Source organism: Filicampus tigris, chromosome 1 (assembly GCF_054856515.1).
Source record: "Filicampus tigris isolate MCC_2025a chromosome 1, RoL_Ftig_1.0, whole genome shotgun sequence".
NCBI classification, from domain to species: Eukaryota; Metazoa; Chordata; class Actinopteri; order Syngnathiformes; family Syngnathidae; genus Filicampus; species Filicampus tigris.
The window spans coordinates 32839851-32855538 of NC_141217.1; the positions used below are offsets into that span (position 1 = coordinate 32839851).

The window sequence follows — 15688 nt, forward strand, 5'->3', positions numbered from 1 at the left end:
ATCTTTATATTCTTAGAGTTTGTTTTCCGAGTGATCCCTGTAGTGCACATGAATGTGATTGGCTCATCAGTGTTATGCCCTGTTCTTCTATGAGAGTGAGACGCAGTACAGTTATCAGCACGTCGCGTGTTCCTCCTTTAAACTGACTTTATTATCACAAAACAAGACAGCCGTCTTCTCGATTTAGTTCCTGTATTTTTTTCATTATAAAAAGAGTTTTAATATAGTTAGCAATAATTGTAACTGTGTTTGTATTTTTTTTATCACAAAATGTGTATACTGTACATGCACTGTAATGACAACTTGTCTTTAACTCGAATACTTAGATGTGTCATAGGTTGTTGCTGCTGAGTGTTGAAAGATTTCAGTGTCTAAATAGTTTACAAAATTAAGAGCTCTTTATTGTTAGTGTATTTTTTATTCTGGTGTAGTTTCTTAGATTACCTGAATGGTTCACTTTTATTTATTTTTTCGAAATAAAAATGTACTGTTTACTTGTCATCTTTCCAATTAAAGTTGTTGTTTTTTTTAAATCTGTTTTTTTGTACCAAAAATATACCGAACTGAAGTTTCAAGAAATCGAACCGAAATTTGATTTTAGTGTACCGTTACACCCCTAGTAAACTCCCAACATCTTAAAAGACAATTAGGGACGGTGTCGGTACCATATGTGATTGGCTGCAAGATTCTATCTGGGTCCTTTGGTGGCCTCCACGCCTGCTGATGATGTCATGCTTTATGACATATTTTTTTTTTAAATATTTGTCTGCTTCTGTGTTTGTCAACCCCAAGCTGTTGTATTTGGATATTCTGAGGTACAACATTTAGAAAAATATAAATAAAAAGTGCATTGCTGCTACATTGGCGACGCAGCTCCTACGCCACTTCCCCTTTTGCCTCGAGAAGAAGCTGCTGCCCATCTCGTGAAACGACAGCAGCAGAACATTCACGTTTCTCCTGACGAACTGGCAACAATGTTGTGTTTGACTTAGGGTGCAAGGTAGTATTTATAAAATATTAAATATGTCTTAATAATATCCTTTTGAATAACCATTGCCACAATCTGATTCCCAAAGTCAGGAAATATTCCCGTTTCGATCGTGTGACTTCTTCGGTAGGCGCCAGGCCACCAAAGGAAGATCCTCGCCAATGTAGCAATAATGCACTTTGTCATTTTCTTTTATTTGGTAACTCGGAACATCCAAATAAACCAGCCAAGGGGTGACAAACAGAGTCAAAGAAATATATTCCAGAAATATATTAAAATAGTGATGTCATCATCAGGCGCGCAGGCCACCGAAGGACCTCGATACAAATCTGCTCCTGTATGACAAGCGCTGTTTTCCTCTGTATGTGCATGCAGCTGGTGGAAGAGTACGCCTCTCGCTGGCGGGCACCACTCCCTCGCCTCAGGATCCTTGAGGCAGCCCTGTGCCACTTCACTCGGGTCTCATCCTCCTTCACATCAAGATGTGATCATTTGCTTCACACGCTCAGTAGTTTGGCCTTGTAAGTATGGGCGTCCTGAAACAGGATGCCTTTCTTTACATATAAACCTGTGTCCGTTCCATTGTCCCAATGCGGACTTTGCCTTCCCACCTGAAGATGTTGCACAGGAACCTCTCAGGTGGTGTACAGTAACAAATGGAGGCTCGCAAAATGAATTTTAATGTAATATTTCGGGGTCCCAAAAATGTTACAATTTACAACTACAATCAAACAAACGAAAAAACACAAATAAAATACTTTGTTCACACTAAGCTACGTCTGACGTCGTGTCTTTGGAAGACGTTACAATACAGATTCTTAAGTGTTAACCACAAATGACAAAACACTCTGACCCAATGACAACAGTAGACCATGGGCAAGCTAATTTGTATTGTACAATTTCAGGCATTTTCAACTTTAGCGATTCCACTATATGATTATATACTCATTCATTCAAAATGTAGAAATTCTTGATTTGCTTTTTCTTGATCCATCAATTTTTTCTTTGATCTTCCCCACAGGAGTGTTTTTGAGTTGCTGCTTTTCTTTGAAGAGCAAGATTTCCACGAAGAGCCATTGAAACACTTCTCTGTTAAATTCCAGGTGAATAGTCTTTCCTGTATGTGAGTATTTCAGACTGAAATGTCAACATGCACACCTTTCAAAAAGACAGTTCCACTGTTTGCTGTATACTGAAAACATTTTGGTTTGAGATCAGATGATTGAGACAGGTATGGTTTTTGGATTTATCTTTCCGAACAGAGCAACAGGAGCCGATTTGGTTTTCTTTTTCTGTTAAAGCAGCACATCATTGGTTCTGATGTGTGGTGACGTGTGTGTCTACATGAAACATAAGGCTGATATGGAAGGTTACAAACACATAGCATAATGAGCACACACACTTGTGCAAGGGAGAGACAAGAGGGTGTGAAAGAGCAGTGCTATAATAGTGATAGACTACACACAGGTAAGGTGAAAAGAAAAAGCAACAGAAAACAAAGTCAAACTTGAAGCCTTTTTAATGTAACAGATATTTCATTTGAGGGAAGAGTGCAGACTTTGCAAAATTACAATTGCATATCCTCAAGCAAAAACAAGCAATGGTGAACATGGAAAATGACACAAGTTGACGACAGAAACTTTTGAGAGCAGTCAACAAAGACCAAACACATCTCTTACTGACATCAACAACAACCTCCAGAAGTGAAAGGGGTCACAATCTACTGTTGGCAAAATTGTGAACAAAAGGACTTGTCACCATTTGTGTGTCAATGTTTTTTCCCCTTCATCTCATTTACGTCAAAGTGCATGCGTTAGATGCACAATAGCTCGTACCTCGCTTGCCGAATGTAATCTGTTCAATTGCCACGTTCAGACAAGCCCTTTATAAGACGCGCAACAACGAGCCCATATTTGGAAGTGCTGACGTAGCGGCCGACCAGGAAGTAAAAAGTGAGGCTTTTCCTTCTGATTTACAAAATGTATCTTTCATTGTTACAAAAGAAAGCCCAGGCTTTGCTCATTTGAACTCATTCACTGCCAGATATTTTCAGACCCTCTTTTACACTAATGTTTAAAAATTATATAAATAAATTCCCGGGATTGAATGGCTGGACGGTGGAAAGACGTGTAAATTCGTCAATGGCAGTGAAGGAGTTAAAAAAGGAAAGTCAGGAGGAGACAAGATGTAATTTTCATTATTAATACAGTAAATGCACTTGATTCATCCAAGCTTCCTCCATTGTCCCCATGCCGTGACTAGAGAAGAGAAGTCTGCCAAAATAGCAGTAAATCGCTTGACAGCCCCTCTCCTGTTGGAAACGCTTTCTGAAGTCACGACGGCGCCGCCATAAAGTAGAATGTTTCAATCCGAGGGGATTTGCCGTCGCCGCCGACGACGTCATGACAGATGGCCGAGTACGCACAGCGCCGCCCAGAAACGCTCATTTCTGTGGTGCCACCCCTCACCACATAAACATGAATGGGATTGACAATGGTGCACTGCAAGTTCAGAGCGAAAAGAGCTTTAAAGAGCCGCATAAAACCGTGAGAAGAGCCGCGGGTTGGCCAGGCCTGATATAGCGACTCCATAGTGGGGAACGCGGCAACTGTATTTAAAATATGTAGTTGCCGCAGAGGGACATCAATCGCACTGTGTTGTGCAATATCAATCGTTGTGGCTGGAGTTGGCCGCCTCTGAATTTTGAATGTAGGAAAAACCCTGGTTTTTGGTGGTATGAGAATTCCGCTCGACGCTAGTGAATGATGCACCACATTACAGGGTGGGGAAAGTTTGATGAATGTGTGATACAAAGATTGTTTTTCAAGATAATTCTGTTGAACCGCAACCTAAGCAATGCCTGGTTTTCATTACAAGTGAATTTTCTGTCATTTCTTTTGTCAGTTTTAAATCTCAGTCACCACTGTGGGGTTTTGTTAAATGGAAATGAAAGCCGAGATGTTGATCACTTGTCTTCAGCTCATCTTTTGTCAAACTCATCCATTCACTCTACAGCAAAAAAATAATGGATTAGGCGTCACTGTTCCAATACTATTGGAGTTGTGTGTTTATATCTTACTGTATGGGATTGAAGTGTTATGAATGTCAACTTTATCTCATCTCTGTTTTCGTAACACTGTACACGCTATAGACAGTTAATAGAAAAAACATTATTAACCTGTCCTGTCTTTTTATTTTTTATTTTAGGAATTTAATTTTGCCCTTTATTAACCTGTCCTGTCTTTTTATTTTTTATTTTAGGAATTTCATTTTGCCCTTTATTAACCTGTCCTGTCTTTTTTTATTTTCTTTTAGGAATGTCATTTTGCCCTTTCAAGGTATCAGAATGTTCACTTACTTCAGGTTGAGCCTTTGCTTCGGGCAGGAGGAGCATGGGCCAGTACAACCTTAAAGAAAATTCTCAGCGAATCCAGTTTACCTCAGAATGAAGGTAAGTGATATTTGTTGGCATATCATTACTCCAGTTTGCTTTCCTCGTGTTTATTGAAATCTCATTTTGCTGATACAAAATGCACATTATATATATATATATATATTTATTTTATTTTATTTTAGGGGTGTATCGGTTTTTGTATTCGTACCGTCTCGGTACGGACTTCACGGTTCGGTGCACGCAGTCACATGACGGATACGTCTGATGGGGAGGGGGGGGGGGGGGAGTAAACGCCTGAGACCAAGCGACCACCACATTTGTTGTTCGGAGAAGAAATAGATAAAAACAAATGTTAAAGAACTGTGTCGGCGTTGTTCCACCTTTGTGCGGTATGTTGCAGGTAACACTTCTACACATGTAAGACGGCATCACCCCGATACCGCTACCGGGGGTCGAAAAAAGAAAGCCGCTCATCACCAACAACTTATCCCTGCTACTTTTAAGCAGCCTGGAGATGTGAAAGCAGACAGCCAAGGATATTTGTAATTACTGAAGCAAACGGCATATATAAATATACGGTATATATATAGCAACATCGATGCGCCCATATACTTTAGTCGAGGAGCCGGGCTTCAGACGTTTATTAAATGTGCTGGAGCCCCGTTACAATGTTCCATCCCGGGCGCATATTAGCATATACAATAGAACAAGAGCCGTGGTGGAGCATGAGCTGTCTTCTGCTGCGCCGCAACTCTTAAAATGAAGTTAAAAGTTACTAGTTGGCAAGTGCTACCTGACTTTATCTGCAATCTCTTTCTATCCATACAAGAAGAGGTGTTTTCCTGTTTTTAATCTTTTTATTTTTTTTATTATTATTTATGAACAACCCTAATGCGTTTTTATCCTATTTTGTACTTTTATAACAGGGAAGGTTTTTTGCTTTATAGCAAATTGAATTGTAACTTGCTCTCGGTTAAACTAAATTTAAAAAATTTAAAAAAAACCTAGTCTTATGCATTTGAGACTTATTGCTGTACCGAACCGTGACCCCCATACCGAGGTACGTACCGAACCGTGTTGCTAACCGTAAATGTCGCTGGTTAATTGGCGTATATATAACTGGGAAACTTTGTGATTTTGCTTTTTCTCAGTGGACAGGTTCCTCAGCTCTGAGTTGCCAGTGTTCTTGGAGCTACGGGTGCGCTACCTTATATCCTGTGAGCGCGTCAGTGAGGCTTTAGCCCTGGCTAAGTGTTGTATTCGTCATCCAACAGCAGGGAAACACTTGTTCTTCCTCCAGGTCTACCTCACATGGCTTTACAAGACACAATACTATCAGCTGCTTGAAGAGGTAGGTGGAAAGGAGGCGGGCAGTTGGCAGTTAATGTGGAAAGGAGGCGGGCAGTTGGCAGTTAATGCCTGTCTCTCTGTTACCATTTAGCTGTACCACAGTACCTTGATTATTTTGTGTTTCAGTCCTAACCTGAAATGTTTCTTTCAGGTTGCTGACCTCACCGGTAAAGATGCAGTGCACATCATCTGCAGTTTAGAGTACGAGGAAACAAACGAACTGCTTTTAGCCCTGTGTCAGGTGTTCCTCTCCCAACAACTCTGCAGAGGAGACATGTACTACTTATGGTGGGTAAATATACATTTAATTCAAATTCTTTTCATGTTATGATGTTGTACAAACAATTCCCCCTTGTGCCCCTGCGCAGGGAGCTTGTTTTTGTCTGGGGAAAACTTCACAATCGTCTGAATACTTCCAAACAAGCTTTTCTTGAGGAAAGCCGTCGGCTAATGCTGTCTGCCACCAATGTCAACTCAGTCTTCCCGTTTGTCAGAGTTGTGATAGAAGAGGTGAGAATAGTAGAGATAAAAATGAGTTGGCTATCCATCCCAATCTCAAGTTGAGATCCTCTCATGCATCTGATTATTTTACATTATTTACAGCCCTTTCTGTTTCTTGTCTTGCTAGCTGGGTGAAGACGGGGTCCAGTTTTGTGTGGAGCTTTGTGCAGATGCCTTGAAATCTCGTCTCCCTTGTGACATTATCACCAAGTCGCTGATCTATAAAACTATTGCTGGCCTGCTGCCCAACGATCTGGAAGTGTGTCGGGCGTGTGCCCTCCTCGTCTTCTTCTTGGAACGCACCGTGGGAGCCTACAAGACGGTGTTTTTGCTGTATATGCTCCCAGACCAGGACTACCATGCCGAGCACAGTCCCATCAGAAATCAAATCCGATTTGAAACACTGCAGGTAAAGCACTATCTCCATACACAGTATTTATTAGGGCCCAACGTTTAATCGACAGATTAATTAAAACATTTATGTAATGCATAAAATAACTTTTTTGCTCTCTATAGTACTTTTCCTTAAAAATTACATTAATCACATACATTGAAATGAAATGAATAGCAATTTTCTATCATCTTGTTTCCTTTTGTTTATACAATACATATTTTGTATCGGCTTATTCCATTTTAGTCAGGGTTTGCCACACCAAGTTACCAGATTTTTAGCAACACAAGTTTGTCATCTTGTTAAAAGCACCGTTTTATTCATATGTGGTTTCTGTATTTTTTTTCTTTAACATTCATCAAACCTAACGGTCAAGTATAACAAATCAGTAAAAATAGAACAATCATTCAAGGTAAAGATGAACAAGTACAGGAGGAAAGGAAAATAAAAAGGAGGAAAAAATAAACAAAGATGGAACAAGGTAATGCTGCACCATGCTAGTGGAATGAGGGCGTATATAAATACCGCATTTCTCGGGATATAAGCCGCACCGTTATATAAGCCGCACCCACTCTATTTTTTTTGAACATTTTGGAAAAAACCTTAAATAAGCCGTACCTTTATATAAGCCGCACCCATCTATGTTGAAAACTTTTTATATTTACTGCATTTACAGAACGATTATGAACTGTAAATGTACATGTATGTACCTTAGCACATTCTTTCCTAACAGTGCCTTTTAACACTGCAGCAACGTTGCTGATTAAAACAGAAGAGAAGCAAGGGAAAATAAACAGTACTTATCTTCATTTCATTGCCGACTGCCACTCCAGTTTGTCAGCTAATGTCCACCAGACTCCACCATCTATTGTTCTACTACATTCTACATATGCACCTATCTTGTTTTATGTTAATAAAGTCAGCCAATCTAACACAAGACGTGCTAAATCAACAATAGCATTTCACATCGAAACAACAGAACAGACGTAGCATCAGCCAATCACATTCATGTGCACTTCAGGGACCTCTAGGAAAACATAAAATCAAAGCATTACAGCACCTAATGCAATAATCTAGTCTATGGCGCCCTCTCCTGTTGAACTCCTCCACCTGCAGTCACATCCAGTTAATGGGAAATGTATTGTATTGAATTGTACTGTCATTCCGGTTAGAGCGCCCCGAGCGGTGGAAGAAAAATCCACAGAATCGCCGCACCGGACTATAAGCCGCATGGATCAAAATCTAGGAAAAATGGCTTATAGTCCCGAAAATACGGTACATTTAAATCAGTGCAAGATATTGTTTTCAAAGCCTTTTGTTTGTCAGAGTAATGTCTGAATTTGTTATGAAAGGTAGTAAATCATGGCTTTCTTCCAAGGAATTTCCAGCAATTAATGTGATATTTTAACATACTATGAACACTGGGGGGCACCACATAATGACATACATGACTTCGAAAAAAGACGACAAAATCTGGCGTCATTTAAAATGAATACTGTGTAGCACTTTGTGCTGAGCTGTTATTAAAGTGGCTAAAAAACGAAATTGAAGACTGCTTGTTGAGAATACCACACCGACCAAACACCAATGTCCAGTATAGCCCCAGACAGTGTGAAACTCTTTGCGGTTAATCGATGGCTTTATGCTGCGGTGGTCACTAGTTAACAAAGCTACATTCTAATGTGGCCCATTTTCTATCACGTCAATTACCTTGTTATAAAAGAACACACGCTACAACTGCCGTGATATGCCGATGCCACGTTCCCATCAAAGTCAATGCATGTGCATTGAAAATAAGTCATAAAATGCTCGTTTCTCAACCAGTTTTCATGAACCTTTTTTTTTTGTCAACGCCAAAGTGTGTATTATCAATAGATGTATCGTTAATACTTTGGTTTTCATTCATACATACAGTAATGCCGGTAAAGCCACTTGTTTCCCAGAATGCAATGCATGGCGGAATACATTTAATTTTTGAAAAGGACAATCTCTTTTGTGTTACCAGTAGTTTGTTGAATGTGTGTCTTATTTAACTGTTGATTAGTTGATTTATGTTGCACTATGTTTAATTTTATAATTAATTTTTTTCAAACGATTTATGTTGTACTATGATTAATTTTATAATTTATTTTTTTCAAACAAACCGTGACTTTAGTTTGTGTGTAAAATAACATCCTGTCATTTCCTCCACGAGTTGCAATACTCACCCAAGCATATGGTCACATTATGAGGGAATCAAAGTCAGAGCTGGGCATTTTACTAAAAATTTGTGGTCCGTTTATCGCCTTCCGCCTACAGCCGGGGTACCCTTCCGCTGTCAGTTTATCCGCCATTTTGTCCAGCTGGACCAAATGGTAATCGCCTATCGGTCGGTCCGTCCGTCTTATCATTTTAAATGCGCTTCCGTGACCAACCCCCCCAAAAAAACACGTTGTAGTCGAACAGATTATGTATGCACTGTTGCGGCGAGTAAGGAGTGTATGGGAATTTGTGGGAGTTCTTTGGAGCACCTCATTTGTACAAAACAGTCTGGCTTTACATTTTTCCCCGAGCACCTCATTTGTACAAAACAGTCTGGCTTTACATTTTTCCTCGTCATTCATTGACATCAGGCAGGAAGAGTAGAACCAAACGGCAAGCAAAAAAGAATGTTTGAAATGGCTTACCTCTTCGATGCAAGCAGTGGCTGGCAAGGGATTGGCCGGATTGTCAACTGTAACACCATATGGCCCCCATATTTTACTACATATGAAAGTAAAAGGCTTCACCTTGCTGGCGTTAAACTGGTCGTTTGGACGTCTGCACAAGTTGACCCATCATTCACATTTATCCCTCTGAGTGTTTGATTCCAGGAAACGAATAAAGAATACATCCTTCATATGTAGACGGTCGTTTCTGCAAGTTCCATAGCAGCAGTGTATACTCAACATGTTTCTTTTTGAGAAGCAGCACTGACAGGAGTCATCTGCGAGTGCGCATCTATACTTGTCTACAGTCTATGTTGACCCTTTACTGCTCAACGTGACATCACACGGCTAAAAATAGCAGTCGCGCGGCACGCTATTAGGACCCATTAGCTGACCAAAAACATGCCTGATGTAAAATACAAGAATCAAACAGCAAGCTTACCTGCATCAAAAGAAACAATAATCATAAATGTCAGGTTACAGACGATTACATAGACGGGCAAAAATCCGCTTATGCTTAATCCGTCTTTTTTTTTTTCAATTTTATTTCCCATTTATCGCCTGCGAAATGGGCGTCTGTCATAAGCGGATAGATGGACCGGTCCGTCGGCTAACCGGAATGCTCAGCTCTGATCAAAGTGATGATGATATACATAGTTTCTGTGTACTAATATGTGAGGTTATGGTTATCTGTGTACATCATTGTAAATTGTTAGGGTACATAAAGGGATAAACAATAGGCCAACATCGGCCAATATGCCAACGATTTTTGCGGACGTTAGAAGGTCTGTAATTGGCAGATTAATCGGTCAGGCCCTAGTATTTTTATCTGTGTAATTTATTAATGTGTCAATGTTTTTTTTTGTTTTGTTTTTTTGGCAGATCTTGAAGAAGGACCTTTACTTTGACCCAGAGTTTTGGAACCTCATTGCTTTGCGGACCAATTGTTTGAAACTGATGAGTGAGAAAGTGGTTGACGCTTCCCTTGAAGAACTCATGGAGGAAACATGGGTCCCAAACTACTGTGCCAAAGAGTTTCCTTTTGTGTATAGCACATCAACAGGAAGTACTGATAATGGAACATTAAAAAAGCCTGATCATAACGATGGCGGATATAAAGAAATTAGCTCTGGGGAGGCACCCAAAAAACCGAAGTTGGGCCAAGGCAAAACAGGACTGAATGATAGCAACGCTGTTAAAAAACAGGGTAACCACAGGTCACGATATACAAAGGGAGCATCATCTCAACCTTTAAGGCGTTCATTTTGGCAGCTTGACAGGATACATGACATAGGGTCTGGGCAGCTAAGACGAGCTACCCGACTATCTGAAAAAAATCCTCCAAAAAGAAGGATTCAAAAACCCAAATGGCTACTGGAAGATTCTGGTTCTCTACAAGAGTCGAAGCTTAGGAAACGTAGTTTGAGACATCGAAGGGTCCATCAGTCGTCTACCCTAAAGAAGTCTGAAAATGGTCAACCCAAGAACAGCACACCACCCAAGGTGGCGGAAAATTGTTGCACCAAGCATGACAGAGGATTTCTACCGGACTCTGTTGAGCCAGCCTCTGCTCCACAAATAATTTTGGAGCTGTCGCTACCAGACAATGAGCTGATGGGAACTTTCACTGAAGATTGCAACAGAAAAGGCTGTCCTCCAATGCTCTTTTATAAACCAACACTAAAGCTTCCTGACCCCTCCCATCCTGTGAAGGTGCTGCATGGAAAAGAGGTCATCCTTAGAGCAAGGGATGCATCTATGCTTGTTCAGCTCTTGCACTGTTATGCTCGCAGGCCCAAAGGAAAGGGTAACGGGTCAAATATTCATGGATCCGTATCAACAATCACACGCTCTTCTGCGCATGGGAGTCCCCCCAGTGAACCACAGAGAGGGCTTTGTGAGAAACCTAATGCTGAGACAAGGGTTGGTTTGAGCTCAGAGGTTGCAGTTGCAACTGAACATCCAGAACCACCATGCCCAGTTTTACAATCTTCACCAAAAGAGCTCGTAGAAAACACAGAGAATAAAAAAGTGGTTTCTTCTGACAAATTAGTTGTATTAAAAGGAACAGAAAGTCAAATTTTAGGTAAAACTGCTCACGCTCCAAACACAGACAATGTCCATACCGCAGTTAAATCCCCAGAACTCAGTGATGAACCATCTGTTGAGATGAAGGTGACTTTTGCTTCTCAAAGCCCCGCAGTGGAGAAAGTAACACAACAGCCAAATACAGATTCCACTGAATTTCCTCAGACCTTTAATACACATAGTAGAACAATAGAAGATTCTGAATACACCTCATCAGTGTCCAGTACATTAACTATTCAAAGCTCTGACTCTCCAGGTCACATGCCTCTCCAAGATAGACAAGCGCCTGTAAACATAAATGAAGAACAAGATCCCAAACCATTTTTCTCTCATTCTGAAAATGACAAAACATCTATTGAGAAGGCCAAGGACGTTACGGAGGATGCACAATATGAACATTCTAAGCCTATTGATGACATTTCAAACTTAGGAACAGACATGGTCACTCAGTTTCCTCCTGTTGAACTTCCTCGAGACTTGGAGAATTGCAAACGACCCACAGACACCGACTCCAAGGAATCCATGCTTCAAAATGAAAGCAATGTTGCAAATACATCCAGTCATACAGTTCCAGAACCATCAACCACTGCTAATATTCAAGGAAATGACCAAGAAAGGTCAGCGGATGATGATGGTGATGATGACTTTGAGGACGATGAAACAATAGAAACAGAGGAATCCAAGTTGGAGTACTGCTGTACCTTTTGTCAGAAAGATTTCAAGGGCAGACGTGTAGTGATACACGCTATGTTCCATTTCCGTAAGGATGAGTGTATGTTTTGTGGGACCACATTCAAAGATGACCTCTTGGCTATGATGCACTTGTCTGATCATATTGAGAAGCTCAAAAGAAGCAAGGAGTTAGCCAGTAACAAAGCTCAACAAACTGGTGTGTCAGAGACCAAAGATTTCTCTCAACCCAAGACCTCTGCCAAAGCTGATGTTCCCAACAGTCTGTCTGGCTCTCACATTAGTAAGAAGCTGAGAAAGTTGTCTGTCTGCAATAAATCTGTTAGTCATCCAGATGCACTCTTAGTATTAGAATCAAGAAATTTGCGATCAAATGACAAGCCAGTCGATAGTCGGTTTGTACAAAAAAACAAGCAAAATGAGGACAATGACAGCAAATCTCCTGAACGCAAAGTAAATGGACTCATTAGCAAAAAGGATCAATTTGACCAAATGAAACGGACCAACTCAAAAGCTGAAAACAACCACATGCCTCCAACACACAGTACTAAAGACAAAGCAGGTGACCGCAATGTGAATCACACAATGCCAAAATCTTGTGAGTCCTTTGCATCATCGGTTCAGAAGAGGAAACGCGTTGAATGTTTTAAGAATGATGTAATTAAGGACAGGAAGAAGTTTATTCAGTTAAAAAGGCGAGAGCCTATAGCAAAAGTTGACTGTCCAGCAGACGGATGCACTTGGTCTACAGACCTTTCTAAAAACCGTGTTGCTCTCCTCTACCACGCTCTAGAGCATCACTACGGTGACATCAAACCTTTAGAGCTGTCATTAAAAGTCGCAAACAACAAATGCAGCATTTGCATGAGGGTTTTATGGAGTTTTGAACATTTTCAGCATCATGTGGAAAGACATCGGCTCAGTCCTCGGCATCCTTGCCTTCATCTGGGTTGCACTGCCAGATTCAAAACCGGAAATGAAATGAGACGCCATGCCAGAAAACACAGTCCACTGCAGGCAGTGTGCTGCTTACCTGGTTGTTCTAAACTTTTTATTTGTCTCTGGGCACTGAACCTTCATGAAAGAGAGCACTATGCTTCCAAACCCACCAAGCCAGAAAAGACTGTGGTTCTGCAGACAGATGATGAACCTAACTGCATGCAGGTGAAAGATGTGACCTCTGATATGACAGAGACTTCGAGCGAGTCAACTCGTAAATTAAGGGGGCATTCATCTCATGACACGACAGCAAGCATTGTCAGTGTTCCTTCTCCTGGTGTAAAAACATCCGTGGTGAAAGAAGAGCTGAAAGCTAGAAATGAGTCCAAGCATTCAAACGTGTTAAAGAATCTCTCCAACAAGGACACCATCGCCACACAGTCCAGTAATCATAGCTTGAATCTGAGGTTAAGAAAAGGTCAAACATCAGCGACTACTCCGGTGGCTACCAAAAGTCTGGAATTACCCATCATTAAACGCAGGAGCAAATTGAGGCATAAATTCAAGAAAAAGCAGGTCAATGTCAACCAAATCTTACCTAAAAAAAGAGGCCGTCCACGAAAGTCAAAAAAAGCAACGCATGACGAAAACACGACTAAGGACCAAAACAGTCAAAGTCTAAAGAGCGAAACCCCAGACATTCCGCAGACAACAGTGTCTCCAACGGTTAGTAACAAGTTAGAAATTAAAGAAAAGCATGAGCAAGTCAATGATGCTGGCAAGATGACTGAAAAGCTACACCAGAAATCAAAGTCTAAAAAAACTGTGAGTGAGAGCACCAAGGGCAGTGTTGAACAAAAAATGTCCTTGGGCAGAGGCTCCCCTCTAACTGCGGCATCTCGGAGTTCAGTTGTCCATGCTCTTAAATTAAGAGTGCTTAATTTGAGGAAGCGCTGTGCTCCAAAAGACAGTGAGTCTTTAGGAGCCAGTAGGGCAAAGAACAAAAGGCTTGTGCTAAGAAAAAGTCCCCGCAGCGGGTTTGGATTGCCAGCAGCTTCAAGGGAGCCTGCAAAGTCAACATTTATTGATGTAGGCCAGACGTCTGCTGATGAAAAGGTAGCGAAAACACATCCCTGCAAAGGTAGCCCTGCTGATCATATTCCTGCTGCCACTGCAGTGAACATAAAAAAGACTCTAGCTAAAAAGAAGAAATCGGAAAAAACTCTTCATTGGAAGGTTGGAGATAAAAAGAAAGTTGATGTTACAATCTGCCCCAGTTTGGGAAAAAAGTCAAAGGGAGAACATAAAAATGTGACAAGTAACGTCTCCAGGTCCACCTCAGCCAATTTGAGGAGAAAGTCCATGGAAGAACCTTCAGATGTGACTAGTGATGGCACCAGTTCCACTACGTCCAATTTGAAGGGAAACTCTGTGGAAGAACTTTCAGATGCAATGAGTAATGTCTCCGGTTCCACCACAGACAATTTAAAGAGAAAGTCTATGGAAGAATCTTCAAATGTGACAAGTGATGGCTCCAGTTCAACTACATCCAATTTGGAGACAGAAGCCAGGGAAGAACCTTCAGATGCGACTAGAAATGGCTCCAGTCCCACCACATCTATTTTGAAGAGAACGTCCAAGGAAGAAACTTCAAATGTGATGAGTGATGGCTCCAGTTCCACCATGTCCGATCTGAGGAGAAAGTCCATGAAAGTACCTTCAGATGCAACTAGCGATGGCTCAAGTTCCACCACGTCAAATCTGAAGAGAAAGTCCAAGAAAGAATTCTCCGATGCACCTAGTGATGGCTCCAGTTCCACCATGTCAAATCTGAAGAGAAAGTCCAAGGAACAACTTTCAGATACAACTAAAAATGGCTGCAGTTCCACCACATCAAATCTGAAGAGAAAGCCCAAGAAAAAACCTTCAAATGTGACAAGTGATGGCTCTGGTTCCGTCATGTCCAGTTTGATGAGAGAGTCAAAGGAAGAACGTTCAAATGTGACTAGTGATGGCAGTTCCACAATATCAATCGTTCAAGCTGAACACACAGCACATGAACCTAAGTCAAAGGGTGTGAAGGTTAGGAGAAACAAAACCGAAAAGGGAATTAAAGACCGTGAAATAAAGACGAGCAAGAAAAGACGACATCCGGACCAAAGTACTGCTAAAGTCGCAACTGAGTCTAAAATTGAAGCTTCAAACGGCAGTGAAGTGAAGGCTGGACAAGTCGACAACGTTGTTGGTGAGCAGGTGCACGTCAACAAAACACTTGAGTCTGCCAAAGACCGACGCGGTCACTCGCTGAAAGCAATGTTTGCGAAAGAGTACGACAGATCCACCCTGTGCATAGACACACTGGCCGAGTACGGAAAGAAGCACATGCGTGCGCCTCCCACAGCCTACCTTGACGAGAAGTTCACCGCCATGCCTAAAAGAAGGAAGGAGGCGGCATCTGACATGTCCACCTCGTTTGAGGAGGTACTCGTCACTGCCGCGCCACAGAGACAACGGTGTGCCAATTGCTTCACGACGTTCAGCAGCGCAGAAGAGCTGCAGAGTCACCTCCAGCGCTGCTCCAACCTCTTTGGCTTTGACTCTGATGACGAGGGTGAGTCGAGACCCTTTGAAACGATTGGTAAATAATGGGTGCAAGGGTC

At 41.4% G+C, this 15688-nt stretch overlaps 1 protein-coding gene across 1 annotated transcript in view; it reads left to right on the forward strand.

The window, feature by feature from the left end:
* The window catches only part of LOC147153650 (uncharacterized), a 22865-nt gene that overhangs the window by 2959 nt on the left and 4218 nt on the right, over nt 1–15688 (forward strand). Inside the window, exons 2-9 of the mRNA XM_086033821.1 lie at nt 1364–1509; nt 2010–2091; nt 4304–4439; nt 5534–5733; nt 5884–6020; nt 6101–6242; nt 6361–6642; nt 10194–15639. Coding sequence (XP_085889947.1) covers nt 1364–1509; nt 2010–2091; nt 4304–4439; nt 5534–5733; nt 5884–6020; nt 6101–6242; nt 6361–6642; nt 10194–15639 — 6571 coding nt within the window. The remainder of the gene's footprint in view (nt 1–1363; nt 1510–2009; nt 2092–4303; nt 4440–5533; nt 5734–5883; nt 6021–6100; nt 6243–6360; nt 6643–10193; nt 15640–15688) is intronic.